At 34.1% G+C, this 26,945-nt stretch overlaps 1 protein-coding gene across 1 annotated transcript in view; it reads right to left on the bottom strand.

Annotated features, from left to right (window-relative positions):
- Positions 1 to 9,567: 9,567 nt before the first annotated feature.
- The window catches only part of LOC149087730 (E3 ubiquitin-protein ligase COP1-like), a 42,093-nt gene continuing 24,715 nt past the window's right edge, over positions 9,568 to 26,945 (bottom strand). Inside the window, exons 13-23 of the mRNA XM_089231611.1 lie at positions 25,089 to 25,149; positions 22,926 to 23,008; positions 22,286 to 22,394; positions 21,867 to 21,948; positions 20,474 to 20,590; positions 17,624 to 17,741; positions 15,342 to 15,466; positions 15,112 to 15,200; positions 13,217 to 13,276; positions 10,635 to 10,679; positions 9,568 to 9,702 (exon numbers count right to left, since the gene is read on the bottom strand). Coding sequence (XP_089087737.1) covers positions 9,685 to 9,702; positions 10,635 to 10,679; positions 13,217 to 13,276; positions 15,112 to 15,200; positions 15,342 to 15,466; positions 17,624 to 17,741; positions 20,474 to 20,590; positions 21,867 to 21,948; positions 22,286 to 22,394; positions 22,926 to 23,008; positions 25,089 to 25,149 — 907 coding nt within the window. The 3' untranslated portion in view covers positions 9,568 to 9,684. The remainder of the gene's footprint in view (positions 9,703 to 10,634; positions 10,680 to 13,216; positions 13,277 to 15,111; positions 15,201 to 15,341; positions 15,467 to 17,623; positions 17,742 to 20,473; positions 20,591 to 21,866; positions 21,949 to 22,285; positions 22,395 to 22,925; positions 23,009 to 25,088; positions 25,150 to 26,945) is intronic.

Raw genomic sequence — 26,945 nt, 5'->3', positions numbered from 1 at the left:
TAACATATTTTTGAAGACTCAAATATATATGTGCCTTCATAGAAATCTAAATCAGCTGTAAACTTTATTTTGTGAAAAACTCTCTTCCTGAAATTTAAATCTATGGCCCTCTTGCCAACAGTGAGCGGCGATGGTCTATTTTTCACATTCCTGATTCTTAACACAGCAAGCGTGCTCATTTAACCTTGTTTTTATGGATCTCCTTGTCTGTCCTACATAACCAAGAGGGCAACCACCACATGGAATGTAATAAATGTCCCATTGTATATTATGTGGTATAATTAATACCTTTTGCTTTGTTTCAAATGATCATGCGAGTTTGAGTGCTGTCAGTGGAATTTGCTGAATCTACTGTCACTGTGGCTGTACTAAGAAGTCACACAGTGTTGTTTCACCAAAAGTGTTCAAAAAAATTAAAACATTACTATTTGTTTTAAAGAAAAATGCGGGAAAATGATCAGTAAAAAGAGTTTCCACTGTGATTGTTAAGCCTCCCAAAATGAGAGTAAATTATAAGGGGAAAATATAAAAGTTTTAAAACAGACCCAAATCAAAAAATTGTCAATTAGTAACTCTATTTCTGTCATACTCAGAAAAATTTATATCATAATAATTCAATGAATATTTGCTGGAATATCTTTGATTGAGGTTTTTAATTTTTGCCTGAATTACAGTGAAACTCCCCTAGGTGGCTACCCCCTTCAAGGCCAGTTTTCCTCGGAACGGACAATAGGCTGCATAGACATAATACAAAAATCACCCCCATTCCATGGCTACCTCTGTATGTGGTCAGCTGCCACTTCCTGGTAGGTAAGAGTTTAAAAAAACGAGTTTTTTTCCTTCCTAGTGCATTCAGAGCTGGTAAAAATATCTTTGCAGAGGAATTATCTTTAAATCCACAGTCGAAATTATCATTATGTGTCATCAAATTTATGCTGGTGTTGGCAACTTTTCTAAATTGTTGTTTTGAGTATTTATTCATCACAAAATATTTTAATTGATTAGCTGATAAAAGAAATTCAGTTAGATATGTATTGGTCCTGTAAAGGTGTTTATCCCAATATACTTGGTGGTGTATCACACAAAAAGTAGCGATACTACTTTCAGCGATTAGGTGGTGTCCAACACCGATATTAGACATCCTCGGAAGAACTGAAACATGTGACATGAGTTTTTAAAAAAAAATATACTGAAGGATATTTTGAGCAAAAAATGAGTAAAAATAATAAAAGTTGCAGTGGTTTCAAAATCCTCCTAAAAATATTGTTACAGAGGGATTTATCATAGTAAAGGATCTCACTGTATTGAGAGAAGTTTAACATTACAGACTATAGGCTGCTCCAAACAATATTTGAAAAAAGACCGTTGTCGAGGGATTTGTCGTTATATCGAGTATTGTTGTAGAAAGGTTTCACTGTATATGTATGTTTTGTGGGCATTGCGAGTAAATTGAGTATAAGATTGTTTTGTGACATTGTGAAATCCACTATTTTGACATGGCCCCTTAAATGTGCTTTTCCTGTCATACAACCCCTATTCTTCAGATGGCCACTTTTTAGTGGAACGCTGAGTGGCCACCTTAGAGGTGTTTCACTGATTTTTTTATTAGATGAAGTTTAATTAATTTATATATATAAAATTGATTTTCTGTCTCTGTGTATGTTCTCTATACAAATTTACAATTTTAGACTGATCGTCGCCAAATTTTGCATATGTACCAAATGTCAGACTTAAACGATAGGCTACTTTAAAAGTTCATCAGAGCTGGACAAATGTCATAAATGGGCAAAAAACTGTTGGGCAACAGTGGTTACTTGGCCTCAACAATCACTTTCAGAATGTTTGCTTTGGTTACCAAGGTTCCCTAGCAATGCATTTACAATGGTTTGTCACTTCTTTAATGCTGCCAGTACTATGTATAATAGTTTGTCACTTTTTCAAACCTCTCAATAATTGAAGAAAACCCGGGCAGCACCGGGTATTATAGCTAGTTAAATATAAAATTAGATTAAAAGTAGAGCTTTTTTTGGCTCTTAACCAGTCATCTAGCCAATTAATTTTCCCCTTTTTAAAAGTTAAATATGTTTTCCTGATTAAAATTTTTTATGAATACATTGAAACTGACTTCACGCATATTGTTCTTAACTGCATTTTTGAATAAACAAAAAAAAAAAGAAAAATTTATAATGATTGAAATAATTACTAATTAGTTTTCAAAAATCGATATTAGACTGAAAAATAGTCATTACACCATATGCCGTCATAGCTAGATGACTGGTTAAAAAATTATAAAAATCACAAGAATTTCACTCGCTGATATCTCAACAATTTTTCCACTCAATCATTAATGGGGAAATGCGTTTCAGTAAAAAAAAACCGCAAAATCAATGCATTGAATTTTTTTTTTCGACTGGAGTCATATTAATTATTTTAATTTTTGTATTTTAAACCGTCATTTTTTTTTTAATATGGGAGAGGAGTCCAAATATTGCAGAGCAATTGCGCTCGTTTTACTGGTCATTTTTCATGTTTCACTTGAATTTTTGAAATGAACCATTAAACTTTTCATTCCTTTCGGATACAATTGGTAAAACACCATGTACAGTCGATTCCCGTTTTAGTGAATACCGTTATAGTGAAAATCTTGTTTTAACGAAAACTTTTGTAATTCCCCAAATAAGTTTACATAGAAATGAAATAATATAATCTGGAATTCCTTTACAACAAAATTTCGTAATTATGAAGTGATTTCCCTGGTCTCTTGGAGTTCATTATAATGGGATTCGGTAGTACATAAAAATTTGGGACGCAAAAGAAAAGTTTTATACGAGTAGAATTTCTCTCTCAGCCATAATATGTTACAGTGAACGTGATAAATCAGTAATTATGTATAATAACCTGCTATTTAGGTTGGCTTTTATGAATAGTAACCAGATTTATCACATTTACCATAACATATGCAAGGGTGATTCCATAATTCCCCTTTCCGCATTGTACTGGTAAACCATTGATCCTAGAGGCATACTCAAGTTGAAAAAACTATCCAAAATAATGTGTAGAACTTATTGCATGGAGGTTGTATAGCTATTGAAGTATAAAAACCAACTTTCTATACAGACACCCTGTCCTCAAAAACTCAAGTGGGAAAAGTTGTTTCTCTGTCTCTCCTGAGGCCAACAAAAGAAATTCCACATTTCTAAGTGCAATATTCACCGATAGAAGAAAAGTTGGAAAAGAAGTGTCCATTAGATTGAGCTGTTCTTTCCCAACTGCTCTCTGGTTTTGGAATTCAAATATCTCGGCGAATATTGCACTTGGAAACATACATTTTTTTGTTAGCATCAAGAGAGACAGGGAAACAACTTTCTAATTTGATTTGTTGAGTTTTTGAGGACAGGGTGTCAGTATAAAAAGTTTATTTTAATAACTGTACAGCCCCTTGCAATATGAAATGATGTATCCGAGTTCTATGTTATTTGGATACTTTTTCTAAATTGAATGGTGTCACTATCCTGGATGCAACTAGGGTGACCAATTTGGGAATTTTCATTGATGAGCGGCTTAGGTTTTTTGAATATTGTTCAGCGGTGGTTAAAAAAGCAAATAGAATGCTTGGTTTCATTTTCAAAAAAGTCTCTTCGCATTCTCCGAAAGTCATTCTTCCACTTTTCCGAGGATTATTTTGCCCTGAACTGGAATATGCCGTAAGGTTTTGGAGACCTGCGTTTTTCCTGTTGTATTTGAAGTATGCTTCTAGGACCAACAGTTCACCAGTAATTTGTGACCAAGGGGAATTATGGAATCATCCTATATATTGTAGTATAATTTTTTGTGGCCATCACATACAGACGACAGTCATTATAATGACGACCATCGTTTCATGGAAAACTGACTTCATATTGGTACGTTGGCTCATAACTTACCACATGAAATCTGATGTTACTATAATTAATGGCACTGATCATGCCCTTTCTATCCAGAGAAACTTTCCCTGCATTGGTGATGACTACTACTAAGTGAAATCGAAACTAGTTTCCTGATTGAGATTGGCATTTCGAAAAAGTGCAATATGCTTGTTATTTAATCTGTTGTTTTCCCATGATATCCATTATACGTTTATGCCTACTGTGTCTATTGAAAATATGTGATTAATATAATCAAAAAAGTTGAAGTAAATGTCTGCGTGGCAGCTGTATCATATTTTCTCTGAGAAATCAGTGATGTACAAATATTTTTGGATGGAGATTTTCGACTTGTTGCGAATGAAGTCCATTTGTAAATAACTGATATTTTATAAATATATTCTTCTGTTCCACTTTGTGTGTGGGCGTTGTTTCATTTTATAGTTGTGTTGAAGTTATTCTTTCTGAATTCTTGTCCGATATTCTATAGGTGGGTACACGTGTAACAAGCATCTCCCAGTTGAAAAAGTCTCTACATAGACAGCACACAATCGAGCCTACATTATTTAAAATTCACGTATAACACAACAGGCAAAGTAGACTGTCAAGTTGTTTGCCTTTGAATTCAGGAGAAGGTGGCAGCACTTTTTCAACACACAACACATTTTTCAGAAACAAACGTCAGATAAATAACCAAACACAGCACATTCTGACATGCACCAATTCAGTACAAGTTCTTCAGAGAAATGTTTATGAGGTGCACGTGCAGCTTTTTCTCATAGATAGCTGAAAAGTCTGCCTGCTATTTCAAGGAGCTCTACTCTTAAGGATGATCTTGCACCCATCCAGTCACGAGCCCCCCATGGTATACCACCATCAATTGTCTAGAGTTAACAACAGTATAGATTCTACAGTGCAAGTTATTCAGGGTCTTCCAAGACTGTCATGTCATCTCCTTGCCTGTCATTACCTGCACTGATATCATCTACTTCCTTTAAAACCAAGCTCAACTCCCGTCTGTTGCTATAGACAATTTACTACCAAAATGAGTTCTGCCAGAAGTGTGTACCTAATATTATGATTTTTCAGTCCTGACATCTATATTAAAATTTTGAGTGAAGTGCAGGCTAATGATTAATATTTATACTGTTGTAGGTTTGTTTCTTTCTGCGGCGAGACTTTTTTAACAGGGAAGTTTGGCTCACATTTTGAAGTTGGGAGCCACAGAAAGACAACATCAGCCTACTACCACTGCGCTGCTCGTGAGATTTAACCCTTGGTCCTCGAGCGATGTGAGTCCATCACTATGACCTCTCACCTTAATCATAGTTTGAGTGAAACTAGACACCGATAGATATTCGAAAAGTGGAAAATAGAGTAAAAAAGAAATGAGAAACTCATAACAATTTTTATTTTGCTGCCTTAATTACAATGTATATTACACTGTGTGATCAGTATTATGCGCACAAACCTTAACAAATATTTCAAAAAACTTCATCAATTTAAACAACATTCATATACAAATTATAAACAATAAAAATCATTGGAATTCCGATATACAGTATATAAAAAAATATTTCAATCCCCTGAATTCGAAACTCGGTAGAACAAAAATGGAAGCTGCAAGACATTCACACACGTTACTTACATGGCAAATATTTTTTAAAATTAGTAAAAAGAGATATAAAGTACACATAAACCAAATTTTAGGGTTCGTGTCGACTCCTTCCAAATAAGATTGACTTTGACATAATGAGTGGAGTGCTTGCCCCAAATTTGAATGATAAATATTCACTGATTAAAGATAGAGATAGACGACTTTTTCTGAACCCAATATATCAAGGAAACCAGTATTTTCTGGATTTTATGTCGAGGTGAACTCGGAAAGAAAAGTCACCTGGTCTCCACCAGGACTCGAACTCAGGCCCTCTTGCATTATACAAGGCCACAACAGGCAAAATGCTCAATGAGGTGGCTGAGAAAAAGATACCCATAACAATGCCATGCTTGCATTCCGATTGAGCATGCAACCATCTACACCACTGGAGATACGACCCTGTCTTGCTTATTTCATGCACTGTAGCATGAGGCGCTGAAGTAGAGCCATTAGTAGCCTCTCTCAACTCTAGCAAATTGGGCTGAGGAAAAAGACGTCTATCCCTACCATCCCACTTGAGGGTCATTTGCTGAAGTTAGAGAGAAGGCTACCAATGCCTCTACTTCAGCGCCTCATGCCATAGTGCATGAAATAAAGGGGGGAAAGGTTGTGTCTTCAGTGGTGTAGATGGTAGCATGCTTTGACCGGAATGCAAGAAGACCTGGGTTCAAGTCCCAGCGGAGACAAGATAACTTTTCTTTCCGACCTTGACCTTTCTCACCTTTGCATAAAATCCAAAAAATATGTTTCCTTGATTTGCTGATTAATCTTTTCATGTTTGATCCCAGCCAGTGGGAACCTGCTCTGCCTAAGGGTTTTCCCAAATTAAAGTAGCCGTGATATTTTACTTGCAAGGAAACTACCAGTCTACACTGTTACTGCAGGCACCATTCACTTCTTTTCAGGGCAGGGGTTCTTAACTTTTTGTGTTCCATGGACTATTTGTCTTGGTATCAATAAGACGAAAGCTAGGGACCCTCTTAGCCAATAAGGTGAAGAAAGGTGCAGACCCTTGTACCAAATAATATTCAAATATAATGTGTTACAGCGAAACCTCCATATAATGATATTCTTCGGACCACAAAAAAATATTCTTGTAGAGAGATTATTGCTATATCGAGATGGAAAATTATCATAATGTGCCATTATATTTATGTTGCTGTTGGCATCCTTTCTACATTGATAAACAAAATCCAGTTAGATATGTGTGTGTATTGCTCCTGTAAAAAGGTGTATCACACAACAAGTAGCAATACAGAAAGCTTCAAAAACACTTTTGGTGATTATACTGTACCAAATACAGTATTATTAGACGTCCTCGGAAGAACTAAAATAGATGTAACAAGTTTAAAAATACACTGAAGGATATTTCGAGCGAAATATAAAAAAATATTGTTGTAGCACTTCCAAAATCACCTAAAAAATATTATTATAGAAAGGTTTATCGTAGTTAAAGGATATCATTGTTTAGAGAGGAGTTTAACATTAGACCAAGGGTTCTAATTTTTTTTTCACCAGTGGTGCCCCTTTCCCTAATTAATGCTCCCCAGAGCTGAGTAACAGAGAATCATTTCAAAGAACTTTTGTCAGCATCATCACTCACAGCTCCTCTGACAAAAGTTGGCAGTGCACAGATTGACAACCCTGCACTAGACTACAGATGATTCAAAACAGGATATGACAGAATATCATACTAGAGGGATTTATCTTTATATTGAGTATTACCATAGCAAGGTTTCACTGTATATTTCCATGACATGCCGTGCACAGAGAAAATAAGTCTGTGCATGAAAAATATTTTGTTTGCAGCACCCTTGGGGAAAATAATATTACATTGTGGCTCCTGAACAAGTATCAAATATTGGTTGGGGAATAACCGCTCTAATGCAATTTCTTGCAGCAAAATTCTGACTGATCTTTTGGGAATCACTGGAATAAAAGCTGCATGAGTGTTCGTATTGCAGCACGAAACAAAACATTAAAATACACTTATGAGCTCAATGCAAATGTCATTCCTGCATATTCACTGTACATTAACACAAATTACTGTCTTTTGTGTATTACACAAACAGATATTCATTTAGAAAATGCTAGCTAAATACTTGGAACCAAATCTGTCAAATAGTCGAAATGCAGTTCAGTCAATCAATATTTGAAAATCATATACAGTCAAACTCAGTTATAACAACCTCGGTTGTAGTGAAAATTTAGCTATAATGTCAATAATTGGCAGTTCTAATTGATTCCCATAGAGAATAATTATTGAACCTAAATTATAATGGCAAATGAAAAGCAACCACCTTTCAGATATAACGATAAACATTTTTTGCCGCCTCTGTTTCCATTTTCAGAGACATTTTCCAAACAAATTCCTCAGATTAGAGCTGATAGGGAATGTTTGTGTGTGGTTATATTTACATTTAACATTAAAAAAAAAAAGATTTATTGAATGTTTGAAATTTCGACTTTTCATTGGCTTTTTTCATTGGCGTGCCCACTATATAGAAAATTATTTTGCCCTCTTCCAGACTATTTTTCATAAAAATGTCCTATTTTTTTTAACAGATCTTGCTTTAATTCCTAATCTTTAATAGAATAAGGAATGAAGATATGTGAATGAATGAACAGATAATTTGCATAATTTATAAATTGTGTTATAATGAATATGACTATAAATATCTCACATCTATATACAGCAGAACCTCGACAGCTAGGCGCCTCAAAAGTATAGATAAGCTGTTCTCAACCTTTTTTGAAACGCAGAGCCTTTTCTGGTATATAATGTCTATGGTGGAGACCTATATGGACCTATTCTTTATTTATTGATCAAAGTTACTGATTTGGGTTTTCGCAAAGCACCAGTTGAGAACCGCTGGTATAGATGAATATTTCTACTCAAGCGGATGTCAAGTTTCATTTGATCTCATCCTCCCAATTTTTAAACATCATTTATGCCATGTACAATGGAACTTAAGGTGTATGAGTAAGTATTTTCGACCAACAAAAGTCGATGAAACAATGAATTGCTGAAGTATATGTCAACAATGCCATAAAAATTTATTAACTGGCCAATCCACTGGCAATTTTGAAAAATTAGTTGTGAAAACACAATGTGAATCGTAGTCAACTTAAATGGGAATTAGGTACCTTGTGTCGATTTAAAGTGGGTTCTCCCCATTGAATTTAGTGTTATCCCAACCATGTATAAACATCCAATAATAAACATCAAATTATCCACATGTCGAGTTATCAAGATTCTACTTTGTATTTACCAAATTAATTTTTTCCCATAAAATACATTTTAGTAAAAACTTACTGTGTTTTTTTTCGTTGAGGGTTATTTTATAAATGTGCTTGATAATTTTGTCATCATTTGGTAATATTTTTGGCGAGAACTGCAATGTCACGTATCAATTATCCTAAAATTTCCTGAAATTTTTCTTAATCAAATCAGTTGCCCCAATCATATCTGTCAAAAAAAAAAAGGTCTTGAACACCTAGGTTATAAGGGCGACATTTCATGGAATCTTGAGTGTCCTTATAACAAAGTTTGATGACTTTTTTTTAAACAAAAACTAACATTTGCCTCACTGATGTAAACACAGCAAGTAAAAGCAGCATTTCTCTCAAAAAGGTTGAGAGTCATTAGTCTCAAATGATTAAAAAAAATGCAAATGGCATGACACTTATTTCCAGAAATACAGTAATTAGGATTTTTCACGGGAGATCTTGAACAGCTTCACATTATCGCCATTCATGCGAAGAAAATATAAGTACAAAATAAATCTATCCAAAATGAGATATATTACTAAACCATCTTAGCTTACTCAAAATAAATGACATAAATTCAATATTTCAATTCATTTTTCATAAATTCCTTCCCCCGCCCTCCATAACTTCTAGAAAAATTCCTCTTTACATCATCAATTTTCATTAAAGTCTGTGCCGTCTCTTGCCTCAGGTGAATTTATTCTGCTATAAATATATATCACATTTATGTTGGTACGGCAGTAATCCAATGTGACATGTGGTCCAGCTTCTTTACTGTTTCATGTTTGAACAACTTTTACGTAACGTTTTAAATGTGACAGCCATTCCTGACACAATGGATAAATGTTCACACCATCAGACAAGCTCCAAGACCTATAAACATTGGAATGATGAACGTGAAGTTAATATCAAAAGCCAAGTTGATTATGTACACCGAAACCATATACAGTAAAACATCCTCTTTTGCAGGCACTGGCAGGACAAAAAAAAAGAAAAAAAATATCTGTGAAAGACGGGTGACGACGTAAATGAGGCGGTTGTTATTCAAGAAATTTACAAAAAGGGTAATTATTATTTGGCCATAGAAGAGGAGGTGACCGTATTTCCTGGGAGGCTCCAGAATTTCTACTCTCTCCCGAAAAATTCTTATATCTCCCGAATTTTGCCCGTGATTGTAAAAAATCCCTACATTTAGGGGAAAAGAATTTACTATCTCTAATTACTTATTACTAAGAATTTACCTAAAAAAAACTGCTGCTGCTGTATAAGTGTTGTGTAAATTGTGGCCATTTCGTCAAATCCCCCCCCAAAAAAAAAAAAAAATTCATTTTTGGGGAAAAAACACAAAATTATCCAATCAGCAAGCCTCAATCCGGCCTTTCGAAATCCAAAATTGGCACGATTGTGTGTATCTGCTTTATTAATATGTCCCGTTTCAGACCTGGCAGAGATTTTTTGGTTTTTTAGATTTGATTTTTGAAAAGTTGATCCACACACAAGGACTTTAACTTACTGGTTGGCCATGATTGGCGATGGCTTGCACAGTGTCACGGGTTTTGCATATAACATCCCTAAAATTTTCCTTTTACTAATGAAAAATCTCTAAAATGTTTTAAAAGATCCCTTTTACATTTATTTTTGTATGGAATTTGGATCCACGCAAAAACCTCCAGAATTATTACTGCCCAAAGTTGGCAGTTATGCTGTATTTTTTCATGAGGGCATAGTAGTCCAAGTGTAATTTTTTTTTATCTATACTCATTGAACATGAAAACCTTCAGCATCTTTACAGTAGAAAAACTTACCTTAATGTTACCTTGGCTGTTTGCTGCCACAACGACATTGGATCCCTAAAAGTCAAGAGGTATAATTAATGTAAATTGTATAAGTAATGCAAATGCTATCTCTTTTTACAAAAGCAAAAAGGCATATACAGTCAAACTTAGTTAACACGAAACTGAAAGGACCAAGGCTATCATTTTGTGTTATTTGAATTTCATGTTATTCAATAGAATTTGAAAATACAGTAAGGTAATGCAAAAAATATAAGATAAATTAATTTTAAAAATTAAGTGCAGTAGGTTCCACTTTTATTCTGAAACACACTTTTAAAGGTTTATGAAACTTTAGGATAAGCGCTATCAAATTATGCAACCAGAATTATTCAAACAAGAATATTTTTGGTAGAAATTACAATGTAAAGTTAGTCACTTCTATTAAAAGAAAACACATCCACCTTTTTCATGCACTTCAGTATTTTTATCTCCCGATAATGGACACCCACGTGACCGGAAATTTTGATCGCTAATAAGGAGTGTCATTAATGGATAGTAAAATATATTGAGTCCCATCGATGTAATTCAAAATTGTGTCCATTAGTGGAGGTGTCCGCTAACGAAAGTGTCTTTTATAGGAGGTTCCACTGAACAATGATAGTGTTTCTTATTTACTCATGAAAGAGTAGTAAGGGTACCTTTCTTGGCTAGGTGGAAACCTTCTGCAACTAACGAATGGCATGGAAATTTCTAATTTTTCAGACTTAAACCTTAAAAGGTAACATTTCCACTAATTTTCTTTCAAAACGGAAATTTCCAAAATTTGAACGTAGATAACTCCTTTGAATGTTGATCAAGAAACATAATATTTAAATATTCTTATACCACTCCCTTATGCTACCTGTTGGGCTATTTTCCCCTTTTGCAAAGCATCCCGTTTCGGAGAAAATAAGTTTTTACTTTATTGAAAATTTAATAATTGTAAAAATATTCCCTTTTGAAAATAAGCTCTTTATACATATACATTAGATCAGTTGGTTCAGTCATTAACAGTGGGGGAGGGGCAGCCACAGCATGTAACAAGAGCGTTATAAGTTATGAAGGTGGTGACAGTATTGTCCAAAATGGGTGACACCATCTCTGTAGGAAGGGACGGATGAAACAAACCAGGATTTGAGGATGGCAGAAACTACAGATGGATCAACAGGGGGATCTTATAACCAGGGGATGATAGGAATTTATTTTTTTCTGAACAGGGCATTGATGAAAAAAATCAGTTTAAGACTTAGTACAAGACAAACACCTTAAACCTGTTTCTCACAGGCACCTTTGTATTTTCTGAAGCATTTGAGAGTGCTACATAGAAAGGCTATTTTGTAAAAAAATCCTTGAAACATTGTTAATCCAATAAGGCTACAACATACATTCTGGTACACCTGACAGGTATACCTATGCAAGCATATCTGGTAAATGTACAGGAACAGAATTTACAATATTCCATATAACCTAATATTATATTCATTTGATTTTTTTTATTGGAATAAATGTGATTTCAATTAATGCGAGAAACATAGCGTTTACCATTTTATGACTATGTATTTTATTTAACCTCAAAATTCTGTATTATCCAAGGTACGTTTAGTCCACATTAGCTCAGACAATAATGTACTGCATTTTACTTTGACAGGATTAAGCACATGTCATATTATAAAGTGGTATTTTGCATTACTGAGGTTCAAGAAAAGCTGTATTAAGAGAGCATTATCAGTTCTACTGAAAAAATGGCTCTCACATATGGCAGCATCCTCTGTTATCATGGGTTTTTTGGGACTGTAATTGGCTGATTTTGAAAGCATGTTTTTCACACACACTAACACCATTTTGTTTGTTCACGTGAAGATGTTAGATTAGCCATTGCTTATGGTTTTTTTGGGATAATTGTTTATGGAAGGTCCTCTTGAACACCAACTAAAATTATCTTGCTACGAAGCACAATTAAATGCAATCCTTATTCCACTTTCACAAAACTGGAAAATTTTATTTTAGGTGCATTGGATGAAAAGACGACAAATTCTGGGATCCATGCCATTTAAACCTGTAGGCTTCACCTATATAATATGGCGATGCTTTCAACTCCACCGCTTTTTTTAGCATACAGTGGATATACTTTAAATTCAACCAGCTTTGGGTTTGATCGATCATTTAAGTTTTTATAGGTGATGGTATAACCAAACATTTTTCAGATCCACAGAAAACCATTTCTGTGGTTCATAACTTTAAGGCACAAATGCAAGTCCATCCCTCCGTCTCGCCACAGAGAGCAACAGGCCTAAAATAGTACAATTATCCAATCATTACATTTAATTCAATCATATCACTCAAAGTTAGAAAAATCGATGACAGATGGAAGCACTATAACAAGCATTACACAGAAATAAACTTCACTTTGAGTTCACAACACATACAAGCACATTTTCCAGTATGACCAAGACCTCTTCAACCACCTACTGAAATCTATTCATTGAGACCAAGTGGTGGGTCATGTACTGGTTAAGAGGAGGAGGATCCATAGAAAAGTTTTAAATCTCTTATGAGAACGTAAAAATGATTACCGTTTTCCAGCAAACAGCACTGACAAACTCGTTGGCATCCTCTTCCCTCCTATTGTTCTCCTGCAATACAATTATAATGAAAACAACATATAACTGACCAACGATATAAAGAAATTACAACAAGCACACATTTATCATGAAGGTTGTCTTGAAATGAACCAAAGGCTTTCAAGAAGCAACATCTATAAAAAAGCTTAGGCTAAAAAATCTAACTTGGCAGCAGTTTTGTCAAAGAGACTACAGAATTTATTCAAAAAGCTGTCATATTTTAGCACAAAATCTTACCACAAGTGTACCTCACAAAATATTTGGATGAGGAATTTATTGTAAATTGAGGCATGCATACTCATATCTCATTCAATAAGAAATTAGACATGCCAACATTGGCTTTAAGCTTGTCAGTAGGGATGAATGTTCAGCTTTGCAGGTGGAGAGGGGGGGGGGGGTCCCCCCCAGGACAACATAATCAAAGTACAATAAAAAATAATCCCTCAAAAAATGTAATTCTTTTTTAAATTTTAATTGAAAGTTCATCAAATACAGCACCTCATTGCCACCGGAACCTAGAAGGCTGAGGCCACCTTCCGAAGCAACTTTCCGAGGTCGCAGAGTCCCTTAATAACTTGTGAATATTCAATGCAATGCTAACTTGCACATGCCCTTGTGAGCCGCATATATACGGACATCTAGCAACCCTAGAACCCCTCCCCATGTTCTTTGTATCAGAGCTCTTACAGCACCTACAACGAAACATTATTTCCGACACAAGTTCTGCAAGCTTGACCATGCACTTTGGAAATGAAGCCAGGTCCGGACCCACTGTTAAAAGTTTCCCTCCTTGAACTACTGAAAAACCTGTTTTTAGTCCATAGCGTGGGCAGTTTTGATGGAAAATAGGTTTTTGATCATTTCGACATAGAGTAGAGTGGGTTAGACACGGTTTCACAGATTGCCTTTTGTGCACAGACAAAACAGATTGGCTCGAGTTTGTCTTTTCTTGAACTCTCTCACATGCATATATAAATTCATCATTATAGTAAAGATTGATGCAATTAAAAAAAAAAATAAGTAAACCGATTTCCATAATATTGAGTGTCTCCCATAGCTCCGTAGTTTATTGCGGCCGTCTGTAGAAACTACGGAGAATTCATAGCAGTTGGCAACTCTGGAATTATCACATTTTAAATTTCTACACAGAATGTGCCCTGTTTGTTTCCATAAATTTCATAAAAATTGGTTGAAAACTCTGCATGTTATAAGCAAAAAACATGCAAAGAAAGGACTTTTTATAGAAAACATTTATATCTTTGTTATTCACAAAGATATAAATGTTTTCTATAAAAATTTGTGCTATTGTCACGGAGATGCACACAAGTATTGCACAAAGTGAGTACAATATTCTGTGAAAGTTACGAATCATTTGCAGTATTTTTTAATCACAGGGTTGATCAAAAACTTTTTTTCTAATTTAATTTTTGTCGATCCCTCAAATGCACTTGTGACTAATTTTCACTGGAAATTGTGAGTGCAAGCATAGAGTTCAAGTGACCAAAACTTCAGAATTACAAAAAGAATTTGCCTGGTATTTTTCTAGAAATTCGAGAGAATGTCGAAACTCCAAAAAGGACACAGACTTTTTGAAATATAGTATATATATTAAAATCCTTCTAAAAAATATTTATAAATTCATAATGTATAGTCAGACCACGGTAAAACGTCACTCCTGGACACAGAATAAAAATGACTGCATAAGAAGGGTGACTTAACAACCAGCTAGCTATTTATACAGGAAGGACAAAACTGATTTTATTAGCGGGATGAGGTTATAAGTGGTTGATGTTATACTGAGTTCTTACTCTTACTGTATAACGATAAAAATAAAAAAGAACACTTACAAGTACACTTTTCATTGTATCAAACTTGTATGTTAATACATGGCTGGATAATCCTTTGTAGTAAATATACAATGAATTGTTTTCACTTCCTGCAACAGAACAAACAGATTAAAATAAGGTATTATATTTAAATTATTTGGAAACGCAAATGTTCTTGAATGTGGAGAAGTGATTTTAGACGGATTCTGAAGACAAACTTTAGGATAAACAAAAATAACTATGTTGTTTACCACATGCAATGAAATCGCCATCTGTTGCAAGGCCTACAAAGTTCTTCTCATTGAGATGACCCTTGAAAGATCGCAGACAATGTGGCTGGCTCACATTCCATAGTTTCAGTTGGCTATCTGTAGAACTACAACAAATTGGAAAATGTTTATTTTCAGACAAAAGATGTGTGAACATAACAGTTTTTACATTTGCCACAACTCCTAAATTGAATGGTAGAAATATGAGGCGAGCATAATGCAGTGTACCCCAGGGTGTGCTGTGACATTTTGTGGATAAAATAATATACGAAAAAAGCAACAACACTATGATTTCCAGCTAGTGTGTGTTGCAGAATTTTTTAGGGCATAGTAGCCTAGGTTGATAAAACACTCACATAAACGACTAAAGGATGTTTAGGAGTTGTCACCAATTCAATACCCGGTTCCTCCTTGTCAGAAACTTTCCTGAAACAGGGGTACATCAGAAAATGTGACATGACCACAGAAAAAGATTACTACAGCAGGGAGTCCCACATCAAGGGGGTTAGTACATCAACCTCCCGGTGAGTACAAAAAAAAGACCGCCATTCTGACTCGGCAATAAATTGTAGGTCATGGTCTAAATAGCTCTCATGTGAAAATGACAATGGGGTGACAAAAATGATCAGAATTTTAAGGAGTACCACCAAAATTCTTTGAGATAAAGCAGGGGGGGGGGGTAACATGAGATATTCAAAACTGTTCTCATTCCATCAAAGTATATGAATCAAACATAAAGAGTTTGGAAATTTCTGATACTGAGTTATTTTTTTTCCAAATTTAGTTGGTGGAAATTAAGGTATCTGATATATAACATTTTGAAATGACCTTTTTTCCAAAAATGTAAAAAAAACCAAAAAAACTACAGGCAAACTTCAACATAACAACATTTTGTAGATCAAGAAAAATATTGTTGTGCAGAGGGGTTGTCATGATATAGAAAGGTAGCATTATCATCAGGCACCACAAAATTTATGCTGTTGTTGGTGAGTTTTCTGAATTGTCATTGTTAGTAAAATGATAAAATGCATAAAAAAGTAACTTATTCGCAGCAAAAAATTCTAATTGATTAGCTGATCAATAAAATTCAGTGAGTCGGTTTTTCTTTCGTAAAATATTTTCTTTCACAATGCTTTTGTGTATTACAGAGAAAGTAGCTTCACAGCTACTCCATTAACTAATGTCAGAGGACAGATAGTGCAAAATATAAAGATGCTATCAAATACCCTCAAAAGAACAAAAACTAGTGAGGAATTAAAAATATATTGAAGGTGATTTTGAGTGAAATATAAAAAAAAACAGTTGTAGAGGTTTCAAACTATCATAAAAAAATATTGTTATAGAGGGATTTATCATAGTAAAGGATAGTATCGAGAGTTCAACGATAAACTATAGGCAATTCCAAACAAGATTTAAAAATATCATTGTAGCAAGGCTCCACTGTAAATGGTTGTATAGCCAATAAGGTTTTTGCAGTCTTGATGGCGGTTTGGGGATTTAAGTTTTTCTCAACGTTTTTTGAACACTAATGCTTGGCATCATCAGGGGTAGTGTGAGAATAGATACCAAAACTGATACAAATTTTTTTTTCAGGTAGTACTTGTACTCCCCGAGCATCTTGGCCTGCAATATTGTTTTCTGATTACGTGAAGTAAATGTATATTTTTTTCCATGGATCTACAGAGAGATTACATAAATACAGACACAAAAACAGCTACAATAGGAGAGAAGAAACCACAAAGTTGAATAGATCCTGGGTACTCAATCTCAGAACAAGGTTCTTTCTCTTCCATATTCGGCAACAGAATGACAGCAACAATCAATCAAATAACTATGCATCTCTAAATCGATTTGGATTCTTCCAACTTAAGAGATGTCTCTAATTCATCACCAGCCATAACACCGACCCACCAATTAGAAAACCATAGCTTAAGGCAAGCAACTAAGGGGTATAAGTGCAGCCTGAGACCACGAAAAATTTGATATTTCAGTTCCAGTATACAATTCTCACAATACTATTGTTTGCTCCTGATGATGATGCCTGTTATGCTTCATGCTTATTATGAACTGCACAACCACTAGTGTTGGAGAAATATTGAAGAAAAACTCGAATCAATGACACCTTCAAGCCATTTTTCATCTGAAACATGACTGACTAATTCCGATTAAAAAAAATTTGTTCATCCGAAGAATATATTTTTTATAAACAAAATTATTTTTATTATAAAAAATAAAAATAACAAAATAGCAAATAAAGAACTCACGCTGATACCACAGACTCAGTGTTTAGGAATTTTACATAAGACACAGCTTTTTTATGGTTTTTGAAGATTTCTAAAGCATGCCTTGTGTTTCTGAGATCATAGTAATGCACACAGTGATCTGCAAATAAAGAAACAAAAACATACAAAGTTAATAAAAAAAGGAGCTATACTGCAATTTAATGATGTTAACAAGTTGCGTTGGAGATGAAGGTGCCATCTATTGGTGGTCACCTCAAGCTTCTTAGGGAAATTTTTTTGTTATCTATATTCTTCCCCCGGTTCAAACCTGGGATCTGATGGCAACCTTCACGGTTAGACGGGCATCTTATCAACCGCACCCCCTCGAGAAATATGAAGTGGTTTGTAAAACCGAGAAATACTGGGTGAGTTCAAAAGTCCTGACCTGTTTTGAAAAAAAAATATATACAATAAAAGTTGTTAAAGATACAGACAAATGGCTTGAAGAACTTGGAAGAGAAGTTTTCTTATTAGAGGATGTCAAGCTCATATAGCATTTCCTGCCATGTTATTTGTTTGTAACATGGGTGTCAGAAAGAATAGAAGTAAAATGAATAGAAATAAAAAAAATTTGATGCCGTCAAAAATTTGATGCTTTCATATGTTTTAAGTCATTTGTCTCTAGAGCTTTAACACAGATTCTTTTATGTGTATTTTTCAAAACAAGTCCAGACTTTTCTGGACCACCTAGAATTTAATGCAAGTACCGATATGGAAAAATAGAAAAAAATCCACAAATTCGATTGAAAAGTTCAGCGGCAACAGCATAACAAATAAAATCCATAAATTATAAAAAAAGTTAATTTTACTTCCATCCCTACTTTTATATTTTGTAACACCCCTGTTTATGGCAAGAAATGTTACTTGGGCTTGACATCCTACACGCCACTAAAGGTATATACACATGTAGAAATTTTGTAGTAAGCAGACATGCCAACATTGGCTTAAAGCTTGTCAGTAGTAATGAATGTTCAGTTTGTCTCCCCCCCCCCCCCCCCAGGACAACATAATCACAGTACAATAAAAAGATAATCACTCAAAAACTCAATTGTTTTTGCTTTTTTAAAATTTTAATTGAAAGTTCAATAAATACAGCATCTCACTAGCACTGGAACCTAGAAGGCTCAGACCACATGAGTCGCCCCCAACCTCCCAAAACAACTTTTCGAGGTTACCCTCTTAATAATTCATGAATATTCAATGCAATCATAACCTGTATACTTCTTGTGGGCCGTATATATGGACGTCTAGAAATCCTAGACACCTTTTCCCGTTTTCATTGTATCAGGATACCTACAACCAAACATTCTTTCCGACACAAGTTCCGTGAGCTCGACCATGAACTATGCAAATGAAGCTGAGTCCCGACCCACCATGCTGAACCACTCAAAAACCTGTTTTTAGACCACAGTGTGATGGCAGTTTTGACGGGAAAACAAGGTCTTTGAGAGTTTGGGCATCGAATAGAGCGGCAGGTTTAGCTGCAGCTTTACAGATTGCCTTCCATGTGCAGACTAAAACAGATCAGCTTCGAGTTATAGTTTTTTCTCTAACTCTCTCCCATGCTAATACAAATTTATTGTTATGGTAGAGAGATAGATGCAATTAAAAAGAATAATAATAATGAAATAAAAATAAGTAAAACACACACACTACTAGAAAACTCAAAGACCCAATTTTTTTAAAACCGATTTCCGTAGAATTATAATGTCTTCCACAGCTCCGTAGTTAATAGTGGCCATTCGTAGAAACTACGGACAATCCGTAGCAGTTAGCAACTTTAAGTAAAAAAAAAAACTGAAACTGTCTTTCAAATTCTTTTATGCTGTTTGTTTCTATCTTTAACAGCTTTTTATTAAATATTTTTTCAAAACAGTTCAAGACTACTGGATCACCCTCATATAAGAAAGAAATCTTAAGGGTACAAGCTTGAAAATAATTCATATCATATTGAATATTAGCTATTTGAATAGAAGCGAAATATGTATCAAACTTTGCTCACAAAATGCTGCTCTTAATAAGGTCAATACAGTAGACTATATGGAATATCTGGCCGATTGTGAAGGAACGGCGAGCTGGATAATAGAAAAGCAGTGTAGGCCGGATTGCTACAAATGCTCACTTTTTAGCCGCACCTACTCATACAAAAATACTTTTTTTACACCAAAAAACCCACTCTTATTAATAATTTCCAACCTCTAAATACAGACGAGTACTTAGTAAATGCTTGTTATGCACTGTGACATGTACCTTTTTAAATTTATTACATAATAAATGGCTCACGAATTAAATTATTTGGAAACACTTTAGGATAAATTATGTTTAACTTGATTGCAGGAAACATAAAACTATGTACACCGTACAGTATGAATACACACGCTTTCAGAATAAACAAAACAAAAATTTAGGTTTGTTTTTTAAAAAAGTTAACTTATTTGATTGTAAATTCATGAATGATTACGTAAACGGTAGGCCTAAGATGAAAGAGCCAAAACTCAGTTTTTCGTTTTCTCAAAAAGTCCTAGATAGATGACAATTTTTCCCTTTTAGTCCTTTCCCGTGATGTAATGTCTCTCCACTAATGCTCTAACTAGCACAAAAGCTGGTTTTGAAATGTGACTAGCACAGTGTAGGAAGTTTTAACGGCCAATTTTACATAACCACACCCTAAAACCAGTTTTGTTGCAGCCGTGGAATCACAGAGAATTATTATGTATGAATTTTCAACTAGACCGAACAGTTGTGAGTTTGATAGTTGAGAGTCTACTGTAACTACAGTTTTAAAGCAATACTTTATTCAGAGTAAGAATTTAAGATGAGAAAAGTGTTTACCTGCAGAACCAAAAGCTAAATGATACCGGCTCTCAGGATTGAATTTGACACAACAAACGTTCGCCTTTGCTTCTAAACAGGTAACAGAGTGTTCCATAGCAGTCGACCAAAGTTTCACTTAGAAAAAAAGTTTTTAAATTTCAGGAAAAACTAGAAAACAATGCATAAATTGAGGGTCTCAATTCAAGGGCAAACTTATAATAAGAACAAGTATGGATCTACTGAACTTCATAACATGTTTTTGCATATTTATCAAATTTCTCGCAGAAGTATCCCAAATGAACATACCACAGCAAGAATTTAAGGTATAATTTCATGAAATCTAAGAAACATTAGGTGTTGCAATAAATAAAATAAATTTAGAAATGTAGTGCAAGCTGCTTAATGTGATCACATTGGGACTCAGGATTTCTGATAACAATAATAACTACTACTACTAAACCATACATGTACCTCGTCCATATTCCTCGGTGGAACCTCTAACGAATTGGTACATGTTGGAATGTGCGTGTATGTGTAGTGAAACCTGATGTGAAGTTTGTTTCTGTGTAATGCTTGTTATGTGTAGTGTGCTGCCATCTACCACCATTTTTACTAACTATGAGGGAAGTGTAATGATTGAATAAGTGTATCGTTGTAGGCCTGTTGCGAGACTTTTCAATCGGGAGATCGGCTCGCATTTGCGCTTCGAAGTTGGGAACCACAGGAAACCAACTTCAGCTGACCATCACTATGGCAACAGTGGGGTTTGAACCCAGATCCTTGCGATGCGAGTCCGTCACTATGACCACTCAACCACCGCAGCGGCTGATAACAATAACTGATGGATAACCAACTATATTCAAAGAAAACCTCCGGATGTAAGAACGATGATGATATGTCTCTTTTGATCAAATAAGGTGCATGTGGAAAAAAGCACCTGGACATGTATATGGATCATGGTGGCTAATACCGCTCGATTAGGATATCGTGAGCTGATTATGAAAATTTTTATCAACAAGGGAAGGTGACACCTTCTGATCTCCTACATAGTCTTAACAGGTTGAAAATAATAGCATCTAGAAAAAAAAAGAGTCTTGTTTGACCTTGGCCTCAAATTATGCAAAAAGAAAAAAAAACTTTTGACAAAAAACTTGATAACATAAACCCAAGTCCTGATAACAATAAACATTTTTCTTCTATGTTATGCTATCGGTCTGTTCTGTACTTTGTAAAAGTGATAACAATACACAAATGATAATATTAACTATGATTCTAATAAGTGTATTTATATTCACTTTTACCCCTGAAACACCACAAAGGATTTATAACAAATTTCAGAGGAAAAAAAAAAATCATACAATAGAAGGATAATAACGGTTTTTGAAGTCAGTATGACGATTTCATTTCTTACCTTTGGAATCATCAGACCCTGAAGCTATTAACTTTGTGTCAACACGATTGAAATCTACACTCCAACATCGCTTTTCATGTTCCTGAGAAAAAATAAGTTTATTGCAAGTGCACATGTGTATGATAATGATGTATTTATAATGGTCCTTATTAGATATTTTTTTAGGAATAAGAGAATTACTATATATTATTAATAACATAAGTGATTAAGATATTATAGATTTAATACTGTATTTAGCTTAAATTTCAATTTTATGATTTCTAACAAGACTTATGTAATTAATAATATATAATAATTCTTATTCATATAAAAATATTTCTAATAAGGATGATTATAAAAATGCACACATTTAATTTTTAACTATATTTACATGCCTCCAAAAGAAAAACAAAACTTTGCTGATCCACACATATATTTACCTGGAACATTTTAATTTTTTTGGCAGCAAACGCATCCCAAAGAGTGACTGTTCCTTCATAGTCACTACTTGCAAGCATTCCTTTGAGGTAAGAACTCCAGCTGATACAGCTAAATAAAAATACAATACAATCAACACTACATAGTTTTTTCTAAATCTGGCTGAATCATTACCAAAAAAAATTTGATTTGATTTTTGATTAAAAAAACTGACACTGGTAATTAAATTTTAAATGTGTAATTTACTGCCAAAAAAAATTTTGGAAATTACAGTATGTCAGCGATATAGTTTGGATACATATTCGACATCCATATTTTTTATGGGCATCTTTTTTTTAGCCACCTCATTGGGCATTTTGTCTGTTGTGGCCTTTGCATTTGTATCTGCCAACATGGAAAGGCATTAAATTCTAGAAAAGTTGAAATAAACAATATTCTTTACTGTTTTACTTTGGAAAAAAATAGAAATAAAAAAATGCTACAAATGCTCCTAAGAAATTTGACTAGCATCTAAATTATTACTATTTTTTTTATTTGTCATGCTATGCATTAACTAGTAGAATAGCAAACAAACAAACAAAACCCCTGCTGATGTTATGACATATGAATTCTTTGTTGATGCAAGTAGAGAACTTTTTCTACCTGATTTTGGAATTGCAGACCATTTCATTGATAGGATAATGGATATCAATTGTGTCACTTATCACTGTTCCATAGTCAAACATCTAGAATGAACACATCATTATGAGTACTACAGAAACAAAGCAACAATGGCTAGTTAAATTTAATTTAATCAAAACACATTTTCTTTTTTTTCACAGGGGGTAGTAAGAAAAGCCCTTAAGCCACATTTTATTGGCAAACCCATGCATGCCCCATGACCTAATAATTAAGCCTCTCCGTAGTGGTAATGTTCATGGGGGTACACCCCCTGCTGAATTCCCACACCTAATTTATTTTTCAACAACCTTTTCCAGAAAAATTGTTTGCATAAAAAAAATGGGGAGGGGGGGGGGGTGACCCTCCTAGATCTAAAAATTTTTTCCTCATGACTTTTTTTTTTAAAATTCAAATCAATTTTCTTCAACTTTAGAAAAAAAAGTGAATCTGACATTCTATATCAAACTAACAGCAATACCCGACACTGTCTGGGTTTTCTTCATATACTAGCAGAAATACATAGCAGAGGTGCAGACATGAAGAAAACATTGGAGGCTGAAAGTTGCTGGTCATCCTATGTATACAAGACTTAAACGCATATGCAGGAGAGAAAGGGTGCATTGTATTGTTTTTTAGAAATTATTGGGGGCGCTCAATCTGCCTCACCTCCTAGGTTCCGTCCGCCTATGACTGGGAGCATTAAAAAGTGACAAAGCATTGTTTGGGAAGGAGGGTAACCCCAAAATAGGCATTCCAAAAGTCATTGCTGGGCTGTTTTTGACCCTACCTGGAAATTGCCCAGCTCTTAATTTGATATTTATTCTTGGTGTGATATTTATTCTTAGGAAATGAAGTCTCTATATGACGTCATTTTGTACTCGATAGGATAACGAAATTTAAAGAAATTCTTGCCAAAAGAAGCACACTAAAAAAACCAGACTTCCATAGTTGTTCACAATTTGGTGTAGTTCCGTATTTTATGGTAGAAATCTAGAGAAACTGCAGAAATTCCATAGTAGTTGGCAAGTATGGGCAAACTGTTGATCCTAGAGGCATACCTCCAATTAGGAAAAGTGTGTAGAATTTGGATACGTTATTCATATTGCAAGGAGTTGTTTAGTTATTAAAATACAAACACCAACTTTTTATGCGAACATCCTATGCTCAAAAACCAAATTAGAAAGTTGTGAACGTTGTAAAATGACAAAAAAAAAACTTTGTCGCTTTTGAGGACAACAAAAAAAAAATAAAAAAATCCACGTTTGTAAGTAGATATTCATTAAGGTATTTGAATTTGGAAATTGGAGAAAAATTTGAAAAGAACATCTAAAACTAATGGAAAATGCTTCTTTCCCTTATTTCGCTATTCTTTCCCAATTTTTCTCCAATTTCTGAATTTAAATATCTCAGTGAACATTGCACTTAAAAATTTGGAATTTATTTTGTTGGCTTCAGAAGAGACATTACAACTTTCTAACTATGTTTTTGAGCACAGGTTGTCCATATAAAAAGTTGACTCTTTTACATTTTAATAACTATGCAACCCCTAGCAACATGAATTACATATCTGAGTTGTATACATTATTTGGATATTTTTTCGAATTGAAATACCTGTAGGATGAACAGTTCACTAGCAAAATGTTGCCTAGGGACTTTCTTTTCTATATAATATACCCTGCACATTTAGGAATTATAAAATTTAAAGTAAAGAAAAAAAGAAAAAAACATTTTCTGGTGGAAAGTCAAACAAATGAGGTAGAAGACTTCAAATATTTAAAAATAAATTTTGATTGTCATTTATCATTGACAGTGACTGATTTCATAATAAACAGGTTGCTCCACACTTTGACAAATTCATCAGACTGCTTACAGAATTAAATTACAATTTTCTTCACAAAATGCAGTAAAAAGTATGTAAATTTTCCATGGAAATGAAAAGAAAAGCAATATCACAGTTATGGCATGACCAGATTCACCTGCCTCAAATGTTTTGCAAGATATCTAAGCGTTCCTCCCCCCCCCCCCCCCAGGATGGGTGAATCTGGGTTCTTTTATTTTGAGAAACTTATTATTGTTTCAACAATTCTCTAAAACAAAAATATCACACAGTTAAAAATACACTGTACTAATAAAAAATTAATTTACCTTGATTTTTTTAGTTACACCAGCTATGGCAAAAAATTCATTGTCTTTGTCAAATTCGATGCTGGGCATAAAGAAAACAAATAAGCAAATTATTACATTTTGATTTCATACTTTACAATAGGTATTTGCAAACATCTTTGAACTTTTGCTATAATGATAATAAATAAACCAAAAAAGTATGTAGAATTAAACAAGAGCATTATATATAATACACACTTTTCTCCTTCAAAATTAAACTTGTTAAATTTACAAAGCAACTATTGAAGCTGTGACTTATTTCATTGTTTCCTTCAATAGTTTAGCACTCCTAGATTGCATTTCTTGAATTAACATAGAATTATTGAAAATTGACTTACACCACTGTAACTTTAACCCCAGTCCATATCAAATAAACATTTACCAGCAATTGATAAGGCACCTATATAACCAGGGGAACTCATTGCAGGGGTGGGAAGTGACAAAGTTCATTTCAGAGCAGTTTTGGAGCAGCAAAATATAGGATTCGGAGCAGTTGTGGAGCAGATATCAGGGTTCATACTCATTTTTGTAAAAAAATTTCCCTCTTTTCCAGGTTTTCCAGTCAAATTTTAAAAAAATTCCAGGTTTTTTTAAATTAAAAAAATTGATATAAATTAATAAAAATTTACAAAAAATTAAATATGTTATAAAATTATTTATATTAATTATAAAATTAATAATTTTAATTACAATATAATCACATCATAATCATAGTTTTTTTTATACGCATTTATACTTTTCAAATATGCCTGATGGAAAAGAAAAATGGAACAAAATTAAGAAATAAAAGATTTCCCTTTCTGCAATTTCAATGCCCACAAGATTTAAGCCTTTACTGTTGTTTCTTTTGTGACATAATTAGTCAAAAATGTAGTTGGTTTCACTGCATCAAAATTTTTTACAGTTGGCTTGCACTCACGTAAGCGCTAGAACTGAGAAGTTTAGCAGTCAGGGATGTTTACTGAACTCCTCTGATTTCACACGCTTGGCATGGTTCTGGATAACTTAATATCTGCCCATGCTGCAAGTTTTGCCGCAAAGCTGCCCCCATGGTTTATACAGGTCATTTTTGACTGTTTCGATCCAATCAGCCCACTGACGATTCAGGTTTTTGTTCGCCCACACAAGTTTTCTTACAACACATTGTTTTCAAATAAAAATACCCACGTGGAAATCAAAATATACACGTGCATCATCCGCCGTTCCCAACTGGTCAACTTACAAAATTATCGCAACTGAGCTTTGTTCTCATGGCTTTCTACGATGCATAGTTATGATGTTTCTCTGGAAACACTAGAAAGAGTTACGATAAGGTCGTAGTAATACACTTTTTCAAGCGAACTTACGAAATCCTCGTTCCTCCTCAGCAGTATCTATAGTTTTTTTGAGATATTTTCTGGATCATCAATATTTACGATGCTATCAGAATTCCCTTTTTTATGCCGACAAAATTTTTTTTCTCTTTATTATTATTATTTTTTTATCAATCTTTTTTCCCCGATCAGATGACAATCATGACGATTTTCCACGTTGTCTGAAATTTCCAGGTTTTAAAACAAAAATGGGCCATTTTCCCTGACTTTCCCCGGTTTTCCCTGACCCATATGAACCCTGAGATATTTATAAATTGGAGCAGCAAAATTAACTTACAAAAACATTTTCGTTACCCCAATTCATTTTCAAAATAAAATAACTGCACTGTCTTTTGTTATCAAACATCTTTTCATCAGCTTGATGATTTTGTTTCTGGTGTGTCTGGCTTTTGATACCTTGTTTAAAAAAGCGGCTGTCAAAATTTTTCACACCACTCTATTTAAGATGATTTTTGCTTACTGAGGG

Source organism: Pholcus phalangioides, unplaced genomic scaffold (assembly GCF_987345545.1).
Source record: "Pholcus phalangioides strain wild (caught in Gottingen) unplaced genomic scaffold, Ppha-v1.0 ptg000004l_1, whole genome shotgun sequence".
Taxonomy (NCBI): domain Eukaryota; kingdom Metazoa; phylum Arthropoda; class Arachnida; order Araneae; family Pholcidae; genus Pholcus; species Pholcus phalangioides.
This window is presented reverse-complemented; position numbering and strand designations above follow the sequence as displayed.